Consider the following 25,156-nt stretch of genomic DNA (forward strand, 5'->3'; position numbering starts at 1 on the left):
CTAGTTACTCCAATATGATTATACCAGTTATGTTAAGTAATTGACCATTCTCATTTGTTAGTGTCTATGACATACTGGTTGTAAAATATTTTGAATGTCAATTCTGCCCATAGGTGCTAAGCATATAATGTAAATGAGGAAGGTGGGCCATGTGGGTATTTTCAAGTTGAAATACACTTAAGTGTAACATGATCATGGTGAATTTTAGTTAGTGCCAAAGTTTGAGATTGTATTTATTTGCATTTCAATAGCTACCAACTATTTAGAAGATTGAAAGAGAATGTTCTAGAGCAGTGGTATCAAGTAGAAATATAATGTGAGTACATAAGCATTTTTAATTGAAATTTTTATTGACATAATTATGCAGCTGTAAGAACAAATAGAGTTGTCGTGTAGTGTTTACTTAGTTACCCTCAAAGGTAACATTTTACAAAACTGTAGTGTAATAGCATGATCAGTATATTAATATAGATTCAATTCACCAGTCGTTTTCAGAGATTTCTGATTTAATTTTGTGTGTGTGTGTGTGAGCATATTTAGTTCTATACAGTTTTATTACATATATAGGTTTGTGTATCTACCACCACAGTCAAGGTACTGAACAGTTCCATCACTGTAAAGATTCCTTCTGTTGCCCTTTTATAGCCACACCGATGTACCTCCCAACCCCAACTCCCAACCCTTGGAAACCACTAATTACTTCTCCATCTCTATAATTTTGTTATTTCAAGAATGTTATATAAATGGAATCATACAATTTGTGACCTTTTGGGATAGCCATATTTAAAGACTTAGCATAATTCCCTGTAGATTCATCCAAGATGTTGCCTGTTTCAATAGCTCATTCCTTTTTATTGCTGACTAGTACTCCATAGTATGGGTGTACCACAGTGTGTTTAACCATTCACCCATTGAAGAACATGTAGTCTGTTTCCATCATTTGGTTATTACAAGTAAAGCTGTTGTGGACATGTTACCATTCTCTGGAATCATTGCCCAAGAATGTAATTGCTGGGTTGTATGATAAGTGCTTGTTTAGTTTTGTAATTAAGTGAAAAACTGTTTTCCAGGATGGCTGTATAATTTGCATTTCCACCATCAATGTGTGAATGATCCAGTTTCTTTGTATCCTTGCCAGCATTTGATGTTGTCACTGTCTCTTATTTTTGCCATTCTGATGTGTGGTTTTAATTTCATTTCTCTTGTGGCTAATAATATTGAACAAATTTCTGTATGTTTACTTGCCATCTGTATATCCTCTTTGTTAATATGTTTGTTTATGTCTTTTGCCTGTTTTCTAATTGTGTTTTTTTTTTACTGTTGTTTTGAAGGTTCTTTATATATTCTATAAATTAGCTGTTTGTCATATAGGTCTTTTGCAAATACTTTCTTCAAGTCTATACTTGTCTTTCCATCCTTTTACCATGGGTTTTCACAGAGCAAAAGTTTTTAATTTTGATGAGATCCAATTTATGAAGTTTTCCTTTTATATATCATTCTTTTGTTTTATTTGCCTGGCCCCACACCCTGGAAATTTTCTCTTATGATTTTTTCTAAAGTTTTATTGTTTTATGTGTTATGTTTAAATCTATGGTACATTTTAAATTATATTTTCTAAAAGGTGTGGTTTTTTACCTTCATGTATGTCCAGCTGCTCCAGCACCAATTCAATGGGTTTTCAGTTTGTTGAAAATTAATTGAGCATATTTGTGTAGGTCTCTTTCTGGGTCCTCTATTCCATTCCATTGAGCTTTGTATCTTTCCCTCCATCAATACAACCCTATCTTGATTACTGCAGCCATATGGTAAGACAATATCAGATAGAGTGATTTCTCCTGAATTGTTCTTTTTTTCTCACTATTGTTTTAGCTATTCTAGATCCTGTGGATCTTCATATAAATTTTAGAACAGACTTGCTTATTTCTCCAAAAATCCTTGCTGGAATTTTTACAGGAACCTCATTAAACCCATAGATCAATTTGGAGAGAATTCATGTCTTTACTATGTTAAGTTTTACAATTCATGAACATAGTATATAGCTCTGTATATTTAGGTCTTCTTTGATTTACTTAATCAGCATTTTGTAATTTTCAGCATACAGATTCCTGTACAGGTTTTGTTAAGGGTATACCTAAATATTTAATTTTCTTTGGTGTGATTATAAATGGTATTGTGTTTTAAATTTCAGTTTCTACCTGTTCATTGTTAAGTATATACGAATATTACTGATATTTTTGTGTTGATCTTATATCCTGTGACCTTGCTGAACTCACTTATTAGTGCTAGAAGTGTTCCATAGACTCCTTGGGACTTTCTATGTACACAATCATGTCTGCAACTAGAGACAGTTTTATTTCTTCTCTTCCAATTTGTATGCCTTTTATTTATTTCCCTTGCCTTATTGCAGTGGCTAGAACTTCCAGTATTATTTCAGAGAAGAGTGATGAGAGTGGATATCCTTGCCTTCTTCCTGATCTTAGAGGAAAAGAATTCAGCCTTTTACCATTAAGTATGATGTTACCTGTAGGTTTTTTTTTTTGTAGAGTGGGTGAGTTAAATATATTTTTATCAAGTTGAGGAAATTCCTGTCTATTCCTAATATTCTGAAAATTTTCATCATGAATAGGTGTCACATATGTGAATTAATATTTTCTAAAAGTCCCATAAAAAATTTAAAAATAATATTAATTTTAATATGTATATCCAGTGTTATTGTTTTGGTATATAATCAGTATAAAATTATTAATGAGATATCCTTTACATTCTTTGTGTACTTAATCTTAGAAATCTGGTATAAATTTTACACTCACAGCATATCTCAATTCAGACTAGCCAATTGTGGTAGTTGCTACTATATTGGATCTAAAGTGGTCTAAAGTGAAATCTCAGGAAGGAAGCAGTTCAACATATTTTAAGCAAGGAATTTGAGTTGATCTATTTTGCTTTTCTCTCTTCAATCTTTATAAAGATCCCATGGTGAACAGGATAGCATAGTCCATCTGAACATTGTGAGTTCTCAACTCAAACTAGCAGTACAGTGTAACAATTTTTATGCCCTTTTTTTTCTTAAAATGTAGTTGCACATGTAAATTGTTTTAGTCTGATATAAGGAAATCAATAAATACGGGAATTGGGCTTCTCTGGTGGCGCAGTGGTTGAGAGTTCACCTGCCGATGCAGGGGACACGGGTTCGTGACCCGGTCTGGGAAGATCCCACATGCTGCGGAGCGGCTAGGACCGTGAGCCATGGCCACTGAGCCTGTGCGTCCGGAGCCTGTGCTCCGCAACAGGAGAGGCCACAACAGTGAGAGGCCCGCGTACCACAAGAAAAATAATAAAACAAAAAAATAAATACGGGAATTATTCTTGATAGCCATATTTTATCCAATTTAGTCACTAGTATAGCTAGAGCCCTGGATTAAGTATATGAGCATAACCTAAAATCGTTGGATATCAGTGGAGTGGGTGGGATGACAAAATATAAAATTACAGATCTCTCACCAAACAGCTGTGCAATCTTGGATAAATCCTTTGACCTCTTCAGGCCTCAGTTTACCCAGTTGAAAAATAAGATGTCTAAGATCCCTTCCAATTCTAGGACTATAACAAAGCTCTTTGATTTATGCATTCTATCAATAAATATATGTGAGGGCTCTAATATGTGCCAGGCACTATGGTAGCACCTGCATATAGACAAACTTTATTATTTACTCTTCGCTCTATTGAAGCTCATACTCTATTGAGAGAGATAGAATTAAACAAATAATTACAAAAATAAGTTACAGTGTTGAAAATGCTATAGGGGAAAAATCCAAGGTCATTTAACCTACTTGGCAGAGGGAGATCAGGAAAGGATCTCTTGACATTTAAGCAGAGCATGTCACTAGTTTTTTATCCCATTGTTAAACTCACTTATGCTAAAAGCTAAAACGTCAGCATAAATTTAAGCATACTAGTGGTTATATTCTCAATGTCCATAAGGTAAACATGGTACTCAAAGACAGAGGACTTTTCTCTTTGTGGCCAGAACATATATAATGTTATTAAAGATAAAATTATTCTGAGGAAAACAACGAGAATGCTTGTTGTAGGGCTTTGAAATATGGCGTATAAAATAACTGTCAAAGGGACTGGTTTATTTTGTTTGTTTGTTTTTTATCTGGAAGAGGCTTGGGGTTTCAGTGGAATGATGGATAGGTAAGCTTATTCAGATAGCTGAAATGTTGTCACAGGGCAATGGCAACAGTTTTGTTCTCTGCAGTCCCAAGGAGGAAGCTACAGAATGAAAGATAGCAGCTAAATCTAAGAATAGTCAAAGGGGTCCACAGTTAGGGTATGGAGATTGGGGGAACAGAGGGAGATTAAAATTCCAACAAGTGAGCTGGATTTGATGATCTTCATAGTTCCTTTGAACTTTGAAATTCCAGTAAATTCAACTTCATTTAGGGAGATGAAAAACCAAAGAAATCCATTAGGTTGTTTTTCTAGTTTTGAAAATGGAACATTGACAAAATGCAGACATTGGGTAGGAAAAAAAACTGGGAGTTAGAATTGAAAAAGTCAATAACTCAGAGAAAGCCTGGAAACTATCTAAAAACTCAGGATATGTGTGGCTAGAGATCAAAAATACCCGGGACTTGGAAAAAACCAAACAACCACAGCATAACTACCTGGCCAAATCAAAGAGGCTATTGCAGGGAGAGACAACATTTTTTAAAGACGGTCCAAATCTGGAGAAAAGGGAAGGACACAACTTGCAGGGTTTGAGGGGGTAGGAATTTCTAGGAATCCAGAATAGGGTAGGAGTGAGAGCAGGGAGACTTCCAGATGAGTCACAGAATTCAGAGGTTTGGAGATCTGTTCCAGAGTGGGAGAGATGTCCTTCATTTTATCATTTCAATTTGTATTGTTTCACCACTCCCCAATCCTGGCATTTCCCCAACCAAGTATCTCTTTTTCATTTTCAAAGAGTATTATTATTTTTACACTTATTTTAAGAAAACTTTGTTTCATTTTCTGAACTAAAATAGCAGAGGAATTGAACCTCTGTCCACTACTCTTCAAAAAACTTGAATTGTTAAAGATAGTTTTGACTTGTGTGTTGACTCTTGATTGAATTTCCCCCTTTTTGAGTAAATAGTACTTGACAGAAAAAAGGTTCTGTTTTTAGTGCTAGAGCCAGGCTGTGCTTATGGTTGGTGGGGGTAAGAATGGGAAAGGCAGATGATCAAAGGTCTCTGTTTCCCTGACCTATTTACAGTGGTGGCATCCATTTCCTTCATAGTTCCTAAAATGAGTAGGTTGTCTAGGAAATCAGCATATCTTCTTTGGCATGACAGTAGGGGTAAAAAGGTGTTTGAAGAAGAATACCAAGAAACCCTTTGCTTGGCTGAAATGAAAAGAGTGGATTGTCAAGGGAGTACTTTATGGACCTGCAATAGCCCTATTAAGGATTTATTCCAAACCCAAGAAGAACCATTCTTGAGTCCTTCCCCCCACCCAACTTCCTCCTTAGTGGCACCCTGGATCTGAGTTCCTTCTTTATCTAAGACTTCATATGAACCATCCACTTTTATAATTAAGAATTAATGAAAAAAATGTAAAGAAGTTATTATCAACAAACGTTCTCTATTAGTGGGATGTCTTACATTCTCTTCCCATAAAACAGCAAGATGGCTGATGTTGATAACTAAATTATGAGTAGATATTCTCTAAATCATTGATCAAATCTCTTGCTGGTATGCCTGGTATTTCACTGATAAATGGCTCACCCAGATGTTGGCAACTTGTAGTATACTAGAGAATAAGTCTCATCTTTTGAGATTTTCCTACTTGATTTGCTTTTTAGCAATTAATTCTTAGAGGAAAACAATGACCAACTAGTATTGGGCCTGTTACTGCCAGGCTTGGACACTTGTAGCCCCTCCAGGTCAAATGCAGGCCATTGTACACCATCCAGCTGATGGCAAGAAATGATGGGAGCTATTCTGTGCTTTCCAGCTGTTTTAGGAGGTAGAAATTCATGGTTTTATTTTTGTTTTTGAAGGCTTAGAATATCAGCCCCGGTGAAGTGTGGGAACATGCTTCTCAGTAAGTGTAAAATGACCTAATACAACAAATTTGGCATCATTGTACTTGAATTAAGATGCATCAAAGCAATTTCTTTACTGCCACCTGTCAATTAAGAATGGTATTTTTTCCTGCCTTCTACTTATAAAGAGAATCTCATATCTGGACGGTGATTTATAGGTTCCAAAACATTCTCACTTTTTGTGTCCTTATTTGATATTCTCAACAGCCTCATGAGGGAGGTCTAACTCTTCATTTTGCAAATGGGGAAATAGGTTTGGAGAGATTAAGGAACTTGATTGAGATTTCACAGCTGTAAAAAGGCAAAGCTGAACTTCATTAAAACCCAAGTTTATTGACCCCAAACCTAGTGTTCTTTTGTGGTATTGCACTTCTCAATCAATGGTAAAGAAACTGAAACTGAAATAGTCAAGTCACACAATAAGTAAATGGCAAAACTAGAATACTCAAAATTTCAAGTTTAGAATCCGAGATAAGGACTTGAGCATTGACAGTTTATCAGGGAGATGAGAAGCAGGAGTAAGGGAGTATAAGACAGTCTATCTAAAGGATTACCAATTTTGTTGATCTTTTAAAAAAAATCAACTTTTGGATTTGTTGATTTTTTTCTATTATTTTTCTGTACTCTGTTTCATTAATTTCTGCTCTAAATGTTATTATTTCCCTCCTTTTGCCTTAGTTGTGTTCAGCTTGTGTTTTTTTGTTTGTTTGTTTGCTTGTTTTTTAGTTTCTTAAGGTAGAAAGTTGGGTTATTGGTTTGAGGTCTTTCTTCTTTTTCTTCCATTACAGGCTATTACAAGATATTAAATATAGTTCTCTGTACAGTAGGTCCTTGTTAGCTTTCTTCTTTATTAATATAGGCCTTCACAACCATAAATTTCCCTCTAAGGACTGGCTTTCCTGCATCGCATAAGTTTTGTTATGTTGTGTTTTCTTTTTCATTCATCTCAAAGCATTCTCTCATTTCCCTTGTGATTTCTTCTAATAACCATTGGTTATTTAGAAATATTTAATTTTCACATATTTGTGAACTTCTCTAATATCCTTCTGTTATTGATTTCTAATTTTATTCCATTATGAGGACATACTTTGTAGGATTTCAATCCTTTTAAATTTATTGATGGATATTTTATGGCCTAGCATATGGTCTATTCTGAAGAATGTTCCATGTTCACTTCAAGAATATGTGTTCTGCTGTTGTTGGATGCAGTGTTCTAGAATTCCGTGATGTCTAGTTGGTTTATAGTGTTGGGTGGTGTGTTTTATAGTTGCAGTTTTTAACAGTGTTTTCTCTTTTACTTGAAAAACCAATAAATAGGAAACAAGTTGATAAAACTTTAAAAAAGGTAGGAAACTACTAGCTAAATCAACATATAAAATGAAAAATTTCCAACTTGTGTTCATATATTAAAATACGTTTTATTTTTAAATTTAGTTCCTGTGGAAAACAGTTTTTAATAAATTATAAACATTAAGAATAATTATGCTTAACTTCTTATTCAATTAATTGATTAATCATAGTTGGTGAATATAGTTAAATGGGCACCATATACATTTAGTAAAATTTAAAGGAAAAATACATTAAACTGGAAAACAGAAGACGTGCATTCTAGATCTGGCTCTGTAACTAATTTGCTGTATGGCCTCCATGGAGAATCTGACTTCTCTTGGCAGCAGTGTCTCTATCAGTAAAAATGGACTATTCCAGCTACAGCATTTTTTCTATGGGTCAGAAAAAGCATGAGATTTGAGAGAGAGACTTAAGTTTGTTTTAGAACTTCAGTTTCTCCAAGTGACCTTCGCCTCCCTAGGACTTGGTTACTGGACCTATAAAATGAGGAGAATAATATATACCTTGCTAAACATTTGTTAGGTTTAAATGAGATTTCATAGGTAAAATAGCTAGCACAGAGTGTGGTGAACAATAGGTGCTTGCTTGTTAAACATTTAGTTGTCTTTTCTTTATGAGTAATCAATAAAAAACTGAATAGAAATAATAGTAATAATAATGATAGTTGCTATGCATGTCTGTGCTCTTTTAAATGATAACCAACCTGAGAGTTTGCACAGCCATAGGGAGTAAAAATATTAATTCTTATGTAATTCTTCTAATTTTATAGGCTAGACAGTGTGAGGTAATAATGGAAATTTTCTAGAATATAAAATACAAAAGAAGGTATTAAATTGATGTCCCTTTTATTCTTTGTGCAAAACTATATCCCTTGGAGAGTTAGGCAGCTTTTAGAGCAATGATAACACTCTAACTTATAACTGGGCTTGCTGCCTTGATATTTATTATCTCATTTTATCCTAATTCAGTGTCTGAGATATAATAGAATTTAACAATAGACTTTATTGAGTAACTAAATTACTCTTTGCAATATTTTACTAAGTTAGGCAGCATAAATAACACCATCATAATTTTTCCTTTGAAGAAACTGAGCCTCAGAAGAGAGGTCAATTGTCTTACTCAAGGTAAGAGGCCAAGTTATAAACTAAATCTGAAATTTAGGTAATCCTGACTACTCCTCTGCTCCTCACTTGACCTCACCATGTGGCAGGATTAAAACTTCTTAACCCTGGCCCTATGCATTCTCCATATATAAAACAACATATTTATTGTTTTCAAAAGGCTTTAACAAAGTTATTAAATTAGTGTAAAGAGGATTTCTCATCTACTTTTATTCTCCATATGAAAGGCAGTGAAGAGAAAAGCTTCTTATTGCAAGTTATTGATGATTAATTATCTGCGAAAGAAAAGGGCCCAGAAAGAGAGCAGACCTGGAGAGGAGACAGGGAGTATGAGAAGGCTGTTGGGACCACCAATTTCTGGTATTTCCATGTCAGAAATCTTGTTTTCTATATTTTATTTTAGCATACTTATTTAAAAACTTTTGGAACATATTAACATTTTCCATTAAATATTGTTAATTCTTAAGTGTTATTTGTCTCTGATTGGTCTCTCCCTCACTGCTTCAAATGCACGTCCAATTTTATAACAGAAAGCAATATTATAAAAGTAGAAATTGAAATATGGAAATTCCCTTTGGTATTCACCTTTTTGATGCCTTTAATAATATTGACATTTAACTGTCTTTTCTTCTAATAATCAGAAGAGTTTCACTGGTAGTGCAGCTGGTTCACTTTTTGCCTATTATGTGGTATCTGTGGTATAACTGACAGGAAAAAAAGCAATGTGAAAGGCTAAGAAAAACAGTGAACTCAGCTATAGAGTTTCAGACATTTTGTTCTGTGTGGTTGTAAAATTTCATGCTTTCTTTTTCTCATGCGAATTATAGGTTGCCAGATGTCCTGTGCGCATATGACTATTCTGTATTTCTATGCCATGTCCCATTTTCATCGGTGTCGGAAGACATAATGGTCCTCCCATTTAAGCCAAGTAAGACACAGTTAGTTGACTACTGTTGGCATTTGTCACTTCTCCCCTCCCCCACCAACCTGGTTAGAACATGTCCCACATTCTCCAAACTAAAACACTTCACCAAACTTTCTCACATATTAGAATCACTGTGTGGCAGAATAATAACTGAAGTGAGAGCCTTGTTATTCATATTAAATGATGATGGCAATTGTTTCCTACAGATATTATGACTTACTCAGAGGCCACTACAGTTTGATCTTTTAACTTTCAATTGTTTTTTACCTAGAAATCATATAAATTGGAAAGGGAATCGATAACAGTCTTATGAGTTTTAGTTTTTAATTTAGTTTTATTTTGGTAGGGACATAAATATTAGTCTTGTTCTAACTTGTTTTCTTTAGGTTGAGTTAAGTAGATGAAGAAACAAGCTCAGACCAATTATATTATCATTTAGTTAATATGTCCTAGGAAGGAATTGTCATTTTAAATAACATAATATTCTGGTAAATAGAGTGCTGGTATATATGACAAAAATTATTTTTCCTGTTTTCAAATAATTTGATTATAATAATATCAAAAAACTACTTAATACAATAATTATATTAAACTTAATTGGATCTTGCTTTGATTGACAATATAGAGTACCTGGCATGTAGAAGATACTAGAAGTATGTGAAATTGAAATTAATTTAAACAGGCGTTTTAATGTCTTGAAGGTCTTTGGGATCATTATTACAAACATAAGCTATCATAATATCTTTTATTTATGTAGCATTTTCAACTTTCATAAAGTTTTAAAAATTTTTTTAATTAACAAATTTTATTGAAATATAGTTGATTTATAATGTGTTAGTTTCTGGTGTACAGCAAAGTGATTCAGATATATATATATATATATATATATATGGGTTTTATATATATATTCTTTTTCATATTCTTTTCCATTATGATTTATTACAGGATATTGCTACTGTGCTATACAGTAGGACCTTGTTGTTTATTTCATAATGCTTTTTAAACATGAGATTTTTCATTTGATGCTTTCTCTAATTCTGTTGGGTAGGTAAAGCAAGTATTGTATTACTCATTTCATAAACAATATGGGTTGTATAGCTAGTAAGTGACAAACTCAGGAATTTAATCTTAATCTCCTGACCCCTAGTGTCCTGACCCTTATATTGCTCTTGTATTTTAATATTTCATATCTAGAAATATGCTAGATATACATGTTTATTGCATTAAGAATGTTTAAAATCATCTATCCCTAAAAAATCATTAGAGAAATGCAAATCAAAACTACAATGAGATATCATCTCACACCAGTCAGAATGGCCATCATCAAAAAATCTAGAAACAATAAATGCTGGAGAGGGTGTGGAGAAAAGGGAACCCTCTTACACTGTTGGTGGGAATGTAAATTGATACAGCCACTGTAGAGAACAGTATGGAGGTTCCTTAAAAAGCTACAAATAGAACTACCATATGACCCAGCAATCCCACTACTGGGCATATACCCTGAGAAAACCATAATTCAAAAAGAGTCATGTACCAAAATGTTCATTGCAGCTCTATTTACAATAGCCCAGAGATGGAAACAACCTAAGTGTCCATCATTGGATGAATGGATAAAGAAGATGTGGCACATATATACAATGGAATATTACTCAGCCATAAAAAGAGACGAAATTGAGCTATTTGTAATGAGGTGGATAGACCTAGAGTCTGTCATACAGAGTGAAGTAAGTCAGAAAGAGAGAGACAAATACCGTATGCTAACACATATATATGGAATTTAAAAAAAAATGTCATGAAAAACCTAGGGGTGAAACAGGAATAAAGACACAGACTTACTAGAGAATGGACTTGAGACTATGGGGAGGGGGAAGGGCAAACGGTGACAAAGCGATAAAGAGGCATGGACATATATACACTACCAAACGTAAGGTAGATAGCTAGTGGGAAGCAGCCGCATAGCACAGGGAGATCAGCTCGGTGCTTTGTGACTGCCTGGAGGGGTGGGATAGGGAGGGTGGGAGGGAGGGAGACGCAAGCGGGAAGAGATATGGGAATATATGTATATATATAACTGATTCATTTTGTTGTGAAGCTGAAACTAACATACCATTGTAAAGCAATTATACTCCAATAAAGATGTTAAAAAAAAACCTTTTAAAAACATAACTTTAGAAATATACAGGTACTTTAAGAACTGGAGCATGTATAAATCCTTCTATGGAATGACCATGACTACTCCAGGCATACTTTAATAGCATGAAATATGAAATATTTGTTAAGAAAACAAACTAGAAAGAGAAGCTACTAAAATGTATAGCTTTTCCTGTTAAAGTTTAAACTTAGAAAAATTAGCTAAAGAAGGAAGTTAGCTAAAAAAGTTAGCTAAAGTTAGCTGTTTTCTCTTTATCTGTGCCAGATATTGCAGAATATATTTTTTCAGAAAAACCTCTCCAGTTAAAGTCTTTAAAATTTAAAACTGAAAAGCCCCAAATGGAAAGGTAGTTTCTTATAATTCATGAACATTTATCTGTTACTAGACTGTAGAAGTTTTGCTGGAAGGGACATTGTTCATTTATGTTTGTGCATATTTCATTGTCTTGCTCATAATAAAAACTCAAAATAAATATTTGAAGAAAACTGGGCTTAATTTACTTTTAATATTTTACCTTTGATGGTTTGATCCATCTTCATAAAATCTAAGAAGGTAAAAAAGAATGGGGGTACTTTGTCACGTTCTCCCTTATCATTTTCCACATCACACTGTCAAATTCCTAAAATATAAACTAATCACGTTTCTTTTCCACTTAAAAACCTCCTAATTTGTGAGATAACGGGCAAAGAGGAAGGAGAAACTTCTACTTTTATTTTATAAACATGTGATATATATGAATTTTTTACAGTGAGTGTGCATAACTTTGCAGCAAGAGAGAGGAAACACACCCAAATCTAATACGGGGAAAAAAAAGAAAAAGAAAAACAAAGACTCCAGTCCAAATTGCCCACAAGATAAAGTTTGAACATCTTAGGTCGATAGGAACTTCCAACTTCCTTGTTAATCTTCATCTCCCCACCTACACACCCCCACCCTACACAGATGTGCACATACACCCCTACTCGCCAGTGAAATAGAACTATCTTTTCTAAAGACACTGTGATTTGCCCTCCAACTTGCTTTTTTTTGTGTACACTTTACTCAATATAGAAAGCCCTGCCCTCCCACTTGTTTCCAATCAGATTCATTCAAGACCCAACTCAAGACACACTTTTCCAGCCTATAACAGAGTTAGTGCTCTCTCCTCTGTATGCCACAGTACTGTGTTACACAATAGCTTCCCCCATTAAATTTTGGTCAGAGCAAGAACCATGAGTCATACGGTAGATATCTTTGTACCTCTCTTCCTCTTCCTTTTTCATCCTCTTCTCCCATGCCTGTGTCTGACACACAGAAAACATTCAGTAAGTGCTTGTTGAATTAATAAATAAATGAATGCATTAACAAATTAATATATTTTTCTAACGTAGTAGAACTCATGTCTAGTGAAAAAATATTGTTAAATAGTGTTAAAAATATTGTTAAAGAGTAAAGGTCATTCAGCCTGAGAACCAGTGTGGTGTATTGGATAGAACTTCAGCTTTGGAGTGAAACAGATCAGGGTTTGTTTTTAGCACCCACCAATTCCTAGCAGTGTGACCTTTGGCAAGTAACCTCACCTCAGTGAGCTTCACTTCTTTGATTTGTATAATGGGGCTAATAAAATCTACCTTGAAGACAGTTGCAAATACATAAATTACCTAGCTGGCAAAATCCAAGTGCTCATTAAATGGTAGTTATTATTGTTAGTTTTATCAGCTTGTACAATGTTTTAGTTTGGTATATTTGATACCACCACACATTTGATTATCTATGCTAACTGTCTAATGCCTGCCAAATTTTTCTCCTTGATCACATTGTAAACCTCTCATGTTATACTTTAGACACTGTCCACAGTACCTAGCTCAGTGCTGGCTACATACTCGAGTTTTAACTACTGAGTTAGAATTGTAGCTTATGGTGAAAAGAACACTGGATTTGGAGTCAGGAGATCCAGGTAATGCTGAGCTATGTTAAGTAACTTTCCTTTCTCTGAGTCTTCTCAGCTCCTTTATTTGTAAAATTTAGGGAATAGACTTCTTGAGTCTTTTACAACTCATAAATTCTGTGATTCTATGATTAAATAATTGATCCTTTTCCTGAAATAAAAAAATGTACTGTAGTTAAATAAGCCTCTGCAGCCAGATAGAAAAATTTAGAGCCCAGGTAGGTTGACCAACCATCCCAGTTTTCCCAGAACTGTCCCAGTTTTAACACAGAAAGTCTTGTGTCCCATGAATCCTCTCAGTCCTGGGGAAACCAACACAGTTGGTCTTCCTAGCTTCAGGTAGTTTGACAAATAGAAGGTATTTTTCCTTTATAGAGGCTTACAACTTTTTTGTCTTGAATTCTACATTGACAACTAGTGTTGGGTTTTGGTGGTAGAGATGAGCAATTGAGTAGGAGAAAAAAATAAGAAAATCCCATGATGTGTAAATGAGCACCCTTCTCTGGGTAACGATAATTCAGTGTCATTGAATCAGTCACTTTGGAGAACTTTTATGTACCAGGCACTGTATTAGGCTATGTTGTTAAATGTAGGCATGTAGAAGATTCTGTCTCTGCACCCAGGCTAAGTATTTGTGCGTGTGGGGGGTTAGGTTGGGGAGATATAGTACATATACCTAAGAAATGTCCCCACATACCACAAGGAGGTATATAATGAAGAAATATGTTAGACTGTTCAGGGAAGAAAGAGGAAGCCAGTGAGACTAGAAGATGTAGAATTTAAGGCTGCAGAGGATTTGGATTGGTAATGGAAGTGGCTAGGTAGACAATCTAAGGGGTGTTACACATGCTGCTAGTTAGTGCACATGTCCTACAGGTAAATGACTGCTCATGGACTTCCAATTTTCATGAAAAAATACCACTAGTAAAAAGGAGGTTCTCCAAGAGGTTCAAAGGGAAGTTTGGGGTGTGAAGGGGTTGGGGTGAGATCAAGGGAACTGGGGAAACAGAATTACTTTTCAAATGGTCCCTGCAATTTTTCTTCTGAGTTTTCCTCTACTTTTTAAGGTTATCTAACTTCAGTCTCTGCTGCCACAACATTGTTTGTTTCTCAACACCGCATTATGGATATTGGCATGCTATAGGGGAAAGGGCAGAGGCTCCAAAAGCCTAAAAGGCCTCCACTACTTGCTAGCCTTATGACTTTGGGCAAGTGAACTAGATTTGCTGGAGCTCTGGTTGCTCATTGATAAAATAGGAGCAAGCATACCTACTTCACTGGGTTGTTCTGAGAAATAAGGAAACAATTAATGAGTATAATATGCCTGATGTAGCTGGAAGATATTAGGGGCTCAATGAATGGTAAGTTCCTCACCTATCTCCTTCTAGGGTTATGATCATATATTTGATTATTTGTCTAAGTAAGAGGCAAAATCTCCTTCAAGTGGCCTCAGTAAAAGACTCCCAAAGGAGAGTTGGAAACACAGAGGAAACATACTCCTCATATCTCTGGAAATTCCTGGAGACCTGGAGATCCAGCCCCCTCCATCCATCCCTACAACCCTGTAGTTTGTCTGTTTGTGTGATTTAAGTCAGGACAATAGCCCCTCTCAGGTCCATAAGAACATAAGTTCCTTGACTTGACTCTTCCTGTGTGTCATGCAAGCAGCATGGCTAGCAGAGCACGTACAGTTGGCTACTAATGATCTGCATGTGTTGAAAGCTGATTCCTTCCACCCTACTCCTGTGCACCGACAAGAACAGATTAACATGCATAAGCTCTAGGGCAAATTTTCCTGCTGCAGGGAATAAGATCTTGTCACTTTACCAGGAAAGCTGGGTCACTGAGGGGTCTTATTACCTTCTCCAGGGCCTTTCTTTGGTTAACTTATGAAGTCCAAGAAGGTTGCTTTCAAAGCTGCTCAGTGTCTCTGTCAGTGCACCCTTTATTTTTGTAGGAATTTACCCCTCCCCACACCCCTGCCCTCAGCACTCCCTAGCTCTCCCCTGAACCCTTTTCAACCTCCTTTCAATTTCCCCCAAACCTTCTTCTCAACTTTCCCTCTATCCTCTCTCTAATCCCTCCATACCTCATTCAATCTCCCTCCACTCCAACCAGCCCCCTACTTTCTCCATCTCCCTATACCCCATCACTCACTGACCTGTCATTACTCCTGGAATATTCAAGCTTTGAGACTCTTCCAATTCCCTCCCTCCCTCCCAACTTACTTCTGTCTTATTCTCTTCCCTCAGCTAATCCAATAAAGAATTAAAACACTAGTAGAAGTTGCCCATGTTTATTGAATTTTAAAAAATATCACTTGCAAATTTATTTTTTTTATTGAAAAGATGTTGCAATTGTGATAAAGAAAATCTTGATAAGGAAAAAATCAAATCGGTCTAACAACTATACTTTTTCAATGTTAGTTTCTATTATCTACTCTCATGCATATTGTTAGTATAAATTGTAATTAAAACATCCCCACATTAATGCAGGGTTCAAAGAGGGGGGCATGCAGGGTTGGTGGAAAAAAAAAGCAGCTCAAAGTCGTCAGGTTAAGTCCATGATCCGAGAGGCAGGGTTGTTGTACAGGTAGCCTTAGTTCATTGCCAGAGATTCAGTGGAAGATTCCGGGAGCAGCAAACGCTGATGACAGCTGAGGTAACAGAAGACAGGTTGCTAGGAGCAGTCACTAGGACATAGGATCTACCCAGCAATTATTTCGTCACGTCGTCTTCTATTCCACCTGTGCCTGAAGCAATTGTAGTGACAATAACGGGATGGAAAGGACACAGTGCGGGTACTCCACTCGATGTTAGGATCATGTGTTTCAAGCCAGTGGATTCCAAGAATCAGAGGGTACCTTGGCGCATGAATAATGTCAAACTGGAGCTCTTCAACGTGGTTTCCAATTTTAACTTCAACAGGTGGTGTTTCCTTGGTTATGGGTCCATTAATCAATGGACGGCCATCTACGGTTTCGAGCATCAGAGGAAAGATGTTATTGCGGATGGGCAGCTTCTCTCGAAGAACCACAGAATGGTCAATGCTGTTTCTGTAGGAGCCTGAATCCACCATAGCTTGCTCGAAAAACTGTCGTCTTCCCAGTCGGATTTCAACAGTAAGCCATAGAGTACGAGACATAGATATTGGAAGTGAGGGGGAGGCATATTTGTAGATTGGCCCGCCCGGGTTCCCCCTTACCGCCGGGCCTCGATGTTTCCCGCCTGCTGGGCACGATGAGGCTTGACAGGGCAATTTCTGGCGAAATGACCAGGATAACCACAGTAGAGGCACAAGTGGCCTTCACGGCGGCGGGCTCGTTCGGCTTCACTGAGGTGTGGGCGATTGCTTGAAGCCTGCACAGGATGGTTTTCAGCTGGTGGACTATCAAACCCAGCTTTCTCCTGAGATGGACTTGCCTCTTGTGGACTTAGATCAGGCTTACCACTTAACTTCTCTTCTAGTGTGATGCATTGGGTAATCAGGTCAGATAGGTTGGTGGCTGGGTTTGTGTGAGACAGTTCATCTCGTATAGAACTGGCAAGCCCTTCCTGAAATTGGATGCAGAGAGTGCTTTCATCCCAGTTTAGCTCTTGAGCAATGATGTGGAAGTGGGTCGCATACTGGTGGACATGGTCCTCCCCTTGGCAGAGCTTACGGATGCGGTGGTTGGCATCTTCCATGTTTTCTGGATTGTCAAAAGTATCCTGGAGCACTTGTATGAAACTTTCAAATTGCTCCAGCAAGGGACTTTGGATATCTACTAAGGGCTGGAACCACTTTCCTGCTTCACCTGAGAAGCAGTTGCCAACAAAGCTTACCAGAGCTGCTTCGGTGGGATACAGGTGCCCTCTGACTCTCATGTAGCTATTCAATTGAACCAGAAACTCAGGAAGCTTCTGGGCATCCCCATTGAAGGCTAAAGGGTATTCTAGAGGGAAAGCTTCAGCCTCTGACCCATTGGAAGACTGTGGAAACTCTGAAGCTGCTGATGTTTCAGCAGCTGTTAGGCTGTCCAGGGACTCCTTGGCTGTTAAGAGTCCTAGGAACTCCTGGACATCTGAAGGATCCTGGAGCTCCTGGGGGGCAAGAAACTCAAGGGACTCCAGGTGAGTTGAAGTGTCCTGGCATTTTGGTGCCTCCTGGAGCTCCTGAGCATTTGGGGGATCCTGGAGCTCTGAATTCTGGGTCCCGGGGCCTGCTGGGGCATCCTGGGTATCTGGAGGCTCCTGAACCTCCTTGAATTCTGTGGGCTTCTGGACCTCCTGGGCCATTGGGAGCTTCTGAGGCTCCTTGGCCTCTGAGGGCTTATGGGATTCCCAGGCTCCTGCGAGCTCGTGGACCATTGGAGGTGCCTGGGGATCCTGGGTTGCTGGGGGCTCCAGGGACTCTGGATCTGCGGGGGGCTCCAAGGATTTCTGGGGCTCCTGGGCTGCTGAGGGCTCCCAGGATGGGAGGTCCTGAGACTCTCTTGGCTTCTGGGGCTCCTTGACCTCTGGGGGCTCTTGGGGTTCCAAGGCTGCTGGGAAATCCAGGGTCTCTGGGGGTCTCTGGGTCTCCTGGGCCTCTGAGTGCTTCTGGAGTGGTTCATCCTCTTTGGCTGCTTGAGGCTTCTGGAGCTCTGGGATCTGGGACTGCAAGGCAGCATTTTCCTCCATCAGCCGCTGCACTTGAGCCTGCAGAATTTCATTCTCCAATTTCAGAGCAATATAGGAGGCTGCTAAGTCCTCCACCATCTTTTGAGGAAATGGACTTGGTTTGGCAGTTTGCTGCCAAGAGAGAGTGGGTGAGTGCTTGTGAGGTCTTTCTAAAAGCTCCTCACAGGCAGATGTCAGGCTCCTTGAGTTTTCCAGAAAGTGGGGATTTGGGCCCCACCAAGGTTGATTAACAGGAGGTCACTGTGAGCCCCCGGAACTCAGCAAAGAGAGGTGTCAGATACACTGTGAAGAGAGTGGGATCTGAGGATCAGAAACTGTGGAAAGTACTCATTCAAAATAAATCATGATAAAACTTGCCCAGCAGTGCTGGATTTCTTTTACTATAGGCTCATATTCATGAACTGGGTCATATATGCTGGCTCTGACCCCATGACATTTTAAGAACAGCATCTGACCAAATCTGTGTATTTATTTTGCATTCTTCTTTTGAAAGTGAGCATTATATTAGAAGCAATTTCTCCATATTTTTTCCTGTTTTATATAGTCTTTAATTTCTAATGTCTGCCTAATATCCCAATGTAACACTTGGATTTTAACAGCTGCTTTCAATGACTAAATCAAATGTTTGAGCAATGTGGGGATTTTAAGTTCTGTGGTGGGCCAACCCAAGAGATATTTTTGGGTGGCTGGGGTAGGAGGTAGGGGGGAGCTCTTTCTGACACCTCAGAAATCATACCACATAAGTAACCACACAAGGCCAGCCTCAGGAGAAAACAAGCAAAAGTTGACAAAATATATATATGCGCTCAGCAGACACATGCACATTATTTATAAAATGCCTCAAAATAGTTAAGAAAATAATCTTTATAAATGTACATTACCATTCAGAGACTTAGTCCAGGAGCTCGGCTGTCTGCGTACCCATCGCTGAGAAGGGAAGTGTGTGAATGACTGTGGAGACTTGCCTTTTCTGCATACACTGAACTCAAACAAACACACCCACTCCCAGAACACGTTCCAACTCTCCTCTCTAGCGTAGCTATTTCGAGTGTGGAAGAGTTTTTTTTGACAGTACCTCTCAGTTTAGCGCAGCAAGGAAAGTAGGATGTTGCGCCCATGTGAGGCTGCCTCATGTACTCAGCCCTTGGTTACTTTAATAAATATTTGGCCAGGAAATTGGGAGTAATGCCACTGCCCTTGTGAAAAGTTGCAAACATTTCTGAATGACCACAGTGGTTTGGGACTTTATTTTTTATGTCCGTCTAATGTAACCTCCCATCACTCTATCCACACTGGGCTGTTTGTTTAATTCTTACTCAGAGAGCAGCCTGCAGCACCTTAGTCCCTTCCCCCACCCACCTACTCAGTCCCTAGGGTCCCTCCCTGCAATGTTTTCTTGGGAATTTTACCATGGACAGATCTAGACAAAGTATAATAGGATAAGATTTTAGAGGAGTACAACTTTGTTGAAAGGTACTTGTAACAGTCTTGCAGGGTCCCTGGCTCATTCTGAATGTCTTGGCCCAGGGTTCCCATCCTTCCCTGAGCCACTCAGGTGTTCTAGGCAGCACCCAGGTATCCCACTAAGGGCTGACCTCTTGAGAAGTGACCTTGCTCAAGACCTCACCTTCTCTTCTCATGACAAATCACAGTCACGCCCTGGGCATGGGCCATGTGGCCATTTTAGGTAAGACTCATTTTTGTCCTAGTAAGGAGTGCGGTTGGGAACTGTCTCTGGCCAAATCAAATCACACATCAGGTTATTCATGGTCCAAAGTCTCCTTTAAAAATGGTCAGTTCTACATTAATCAGCATAATGGGATAAACCCTGGTGATGGAATATGCCCAAACCACAGCAAACTGACAGACTGGACAAGCTGAACCTTAATGCAGAGACTTTGAAAAGAAAAGTAAAACCTTTTGCAAATCAAATGATATTACCTCCCTTCCTTTTGATGTTTTATTCTTTAGAAACACAACACACATAAAAATACCACCATCATCAGGAAATAATGTGTTCTGGTTATGTGAATTTTTTAGATAACTGGAGCCTTCCCTTTGAGAATCCAAAACACACAGTTGATATTTACCTTACCAATTAAAAAAATTCTGAGAAATATTTATAGAATGCATTACACTTATTTCTCCATTCTTAAGTAGATTATTTTGAGTGTAATTTGATTTATTTTTTAATGGTTTGGGCTCATACTTATACAAACCAGCTCCTTTACTGCGTTTAACACCATGTTGCCTTCTGAAAGCTATTGAGAGGTATAAAGTGGCCAGTCTCCAAATTAAATACCTCCAAATTGCTATACTTTCCAACTTCTTGTAATTTTTTTTCACTTTGTATTTTTCTACTCTTTTGCTATCAAACTGTCATATAGCCCTCCACGCTGTTAACTATATACCTTTCTATACTAAGTATAGGCAAATTTGGCAAATTATTTAGTTCTTCTAAAATTTAGTCTAAAATCCAGCTTATATAAAAAATTTAAATTAAAAAAATAAAATTCAGCTTATAAAACTGTAAAATGGAGCTATTAGTGGTACTTAACTTTATAGAGTCTTTGCAAAGATTTAACGAAATAATACATTTAAAAGGCTTAGCACAGTGTCTAGCAGCTAGTAATACCCAGTGAAGGTTGACTATGATGATAAGCAGCTATAGCAGCAGAAACATCATTTTAATTTATTCTTTTTAAGCATCTGTGAATTGGGAAACTAGATAGTTCAACTTGCTAGAATTGTGTAAGGGCTGAACAGGGGCTCTCATATGAAGAAATTTACAGTGCATGGATTTTACAGCTTGATTTTCACCACTCGGGAGCTATTCTTTTCTTCCTGGCTGGGCTATGGATGATTTAGTTTACCAAATAATGCTCTAGAATTAGAACTGGAGGCACCTGAGCATGAAGATGAGATGATTAACAAAGAGATTGTGGAGCAGCCAAGAGAGATGTTTAAAAAGTCCATGGACTAAAGCACTGAATAGTGCCTTGCTTACGGACATATTTATTCAGTGGGCAAATGCATGGACCTCTCCACCACCCCTGCTAAAGAGCAAAGACCACATTCAAAGTCCTTAAGTACAAGTTCCAAACTGTCTAAACATAGAGAATTATTCTATTTTGAGTGGAAAGAAGAGCTACACTTACTTTTGTCAAAATGCCTAGAGTAATTTTAATATCCTGAATTAGTCAAGTAAGAATAGAAAAGTAATTACATCCAAACTCTCATCATGTTTCCACTATACTTTAGTTCTTCTCCTTACATTCACAACATGATGGAAATTATGGAGATTTAGAATGGTTATGAAAATATTTTAAGTAAATGAGGTTTTTTTTTAAAAAAACTGGCAAATGAATTTTTATGGAAAAAAGACAAATGTCCATTTAACAGATATAAAGACTGCACAGTTATGCTCAGTTATGTTAATAAGTTACATATGTTAATTGTTAACTTAGGGAGAAAGGGAAGGGAAAGTTTGAATAAGATGAAATTCTACTTTGTACATTGCACTAAGAATCATAATTTTATTTTGTTGGCAATGTACAATCTGAAACATTTTCGGTTTCTACTGGGGTCTTCTCAAAGATGGCTAGGCTGCATCTTCAAGCAACTCAAGCTCCTACCCATCCCTCTTCCAGCCTGAAAGAGTGAACAGGACAGGTTACCTCACAGACCTCTGGCACAATGCCCAGCTACCCCTTGAGGGCAGTCCCACGCTGGTGTCTGTTTTGTTCAACATGTTATTCCTATGGTTAGAGGCTTGCAGCATTTTAAGTTTAACCCACTATGTTCTTAGTACAGGTTGAAACTTTTCTTGTATCAAGACTATACAGCATTGGGGCAACAGGAATTCTCAATTCCTTTAGAAGTTGGAAAGCTTTCTAAGAATTCTCCTTACTCATGTGACTGGGATCCAAAGCACCTGGCAATGGAATAGGAATAGAGTCTACCCCAGTACAACTCTGGAGTCAAAATTTGTCACCCCTTCGTCTCTTTTTATGGTATTTACCATCTTCTCATTTTATTTCTTTTCCTTTGCATACTTAGGTGGCCTTTTCCCTTGATCAGCTATCATTTTGGGAAAATGAATCCTTACTGAGCTCTAAAAGGAACTTTATTGGGGTGTTTGCATTTTCATAGGGTATTCTGAAAGGCTGCAGTCCCTTCAAAACCCTACTGTTGGGAGAGATATCCTGAGACAGAGATATCATTTTGACATCCTTTAGATCACACCACTCAGGTGGCCCTATATATATATTTTTTCCTTATAAGGCTGGCCCAATATGGCTTCTAGCATTAGCAAATTTGCTTAATGATTTCAATGCTCTGGCTTCATTGAATCCTGGCAATGTGCTGACCAGGCTACCCTAGCTAAGGGCTGAAGTAACCACCATCACAGCCTACCAGTGGAATAAGGGGCCTTTGCTATAACCCCACTCTTGGGGATGTCCCTCTTATAGGGATCTTGTCCTCTCCTTTACTTCCTGGAACCCTACTCTCTGGGATTTTCCAATGCTTGTTCACCCAGAAAGCAGACAAATCCAAGCTTATGGCATCAGCATGGCAGAACAGACAGAGGGAAAGGGAGAGGGAGGGGGAAACAGAGGTGAGAAGGAAAGCAGAGGGAGAGGGGGAGGGGAGGAGAGAAGGAAAGATCACAGAAAATCTAGAAAAATGCTCAAAAAACAGCATATGTACATTTTGGTCAGTTAAAGAGAACATTTAATTTAATTTAATTATTTTTTATTTTTTAATATCTTTATTGGAGTATAATTGCTTTACAATGTTGTGTTAGTTTCTGTTGTACAACAAAGTGAATCAGCTCTGTGTATATGTATATCTCCATATTCCCTCCCTCTTGAGCCTCCTTCCCATTCTCCCTATCCCACCCCTCTAGGTGGTCACAAAGCATCAAGCTGATCTCCCTGTGCTATGCAGCAGCTTCCCACTAGCCATCTATTTTACATTTGGTAGTGTATATATGTCAATGATACTCTCCAACTTCGTCCCAGCTTCCCCATCCCCCACATCGCAGTGTCCTCAAGTCCATTCTCTACATCTGCATCTTTATTCCTGCCCTGCCACGAGGTTCATCAGTACCGTTTTTATAGATTCCATATATGTGCGTTAGCATACGGTATTTGTTTTTCTCTTTCTGACTTACTTCACTCTGTACGACAGACTCTAGTTGCATCCACCTTGCTACAAGTAACTTAATTTCGTTCCTTTTTATGGCTGAGTAATATTCCATTGTATATATGTGCCACGTCTTCTTTTTTTTAACATTTTTATTGGGGTATAATTGCTTTACAATGGTGTGTTAGTTTCTGCTTTATAACAAAGTGAATCAGTTATACATATACATATACATATGTTCCCATTTCTCTTCCCTCTTTTGTCTCCCTCCCTCCCACCCTCCCTATCCCACCCCTCCAGGCAGTCACAAAGCACCGAGCTGATCTCCCTGTGCTATGCGACTGCTTCTCACTAGCTATCTACCTTATGTTTGGTAGTGTATATATGTCCATGCCACTCTCTCACTTTGTCACAGCTCACCCTTCCCCCTCCCCATATCCTCAACTCCATTCTCTAGTAGGTCTGTGTCTTTATTCCTGTCTTACACTTAGGTTCTTCATGACATTGTTTTTTCTTAAATTCCATATATATGTGTTAGCATATGGTATTTGTCTCTCTCTTTCTGACTTACTTCACTCTGTATGACAGACTCTAGGTCTACCCACCTCATTACAAATAACTCAATTTTGTTTCTTTTTATGGCTGATTAATATTCCATTGTATATATGTGCCACATCTTCTTTATCCATTCATCTGTAAATGGGCGTTTAGGTTGCATCCATGTCCTGACAATTGTAAATAGTGCTACGATGAACACTGTGGTACGTGACTCTTTTTAAAAAAAATTAATTAATTAATTAAGTTATTTTTGGCTGCGCTGGGTCTCCGTTGCTGTGCGTGGGCTTTCTCTAGTTGTGGTGAGCAGGGCGCTACTCTTCGTTGCGGTGCATAGGCTTCTTATTGTGGTGGCTTCTCTTGTTGTACAGCACGGGCTTTCGGGTGTGCAGGCTCAGTAGTTGTGGCACACGGGCTTCATTGCTCTGCGGCATGTGAGATCTTCCTGGACCAGGGCTCAAACCCATGTCCCCTGCGCTGGCAGGCGGATTCTTAACCACTGCGCCACCAGGGAAGCCCCATGACTCTTTTTGAATTATGGTTTTCTCAGGGTATATGCCCAGTAGTGGGACTGCTTGGTCATATAGTAGTTCTACTTTTAGTTTTTTAAGTAACCTCCATACTGTTCTCCTGCATAGTGGCTGTATCAAAAGTTTTGTACCAATCAAAAATTAGAGTGACATGTGCCTGTCCAAACAGCTACAGCTAGTCTCTCATTGGTTCCCCTTCTTTCTGTTCATCCTCCGGACAAATTGTGGCTGTATCAATTTACATTCCAACCAACAGTGTAGGAGGGTTCCCTTTAGAGAATATTTAATTTTATGGTTTAGCATTTTAAAAATCACATGATAGGAGACTATCTTTTAATGATTAGACTTACCTAAGCACCTCTAAAAGTCTTATTCAGGCAGTGGTGGTGGTATGGTCTTTATAGGGTTGCAGACTGTTAAAGGGGTGGTGGTAGACTCTCAGTAGGACTAGAGAGGAATGTCCGAGTGTAGTGATGGGAGATGCAGCTGTGAATGGTGTACTGAGGAGGGAGAACATCAACCCTGACAACCCAATATTTTTACTGTGAAGTACAAATGAGATAATAGTTGTGAAAGTGCTTTGAAACAATGTGCTAATGGAAAGAGTGCAAGTTTTGAAGTAAGGCAGGTTAAGGTTCAGTTCCCAGCTCTGCTCTTTACTAGCTGTGTGATCTTGGCCAAATTACTTAAATTCTC

At 38.1% G+C, this 25,156-nt stretch overlaps 1 protein-coding gene across 1 annotated transcript; it reads right to left on the bottom strand.

Annotated features, from left to right (window-relative positions):
- Window positions 1-16,766: 16,766 nt before the first annotated feature.
- Window positions 16,767-18,305, bottom strand: RTL3 (retrotransposon Gag like 3; the record flags this gene model as incomplete). The annotated part of the gene is made up of 1 exon (XM_079911127.1): window positions 16,767-18,305. One exon carries the CDS (start codon window positions 18,303-18,305, stop codon window positions 16,767-16,769), a length of 1,539 nt encoding a protein of 512 aa, XP_079767253.1.
- Window positions 18,306-25,156: the final 6,851 nt, after the last annotated feature.

Source organism: Stenella coeruleoalba (genome assembly GCF_951394435.1).
Source record: "Stenella coeruleoalba genome assembly, chromosome: X".
Classification (NCBI taxonomy): domain Eukaryota; kingdom Metazoa; phylum Chordata; class Mammalia; order Artiodactyla; family Delphinidae; genus Stenella; species Stenella coeruleoalba.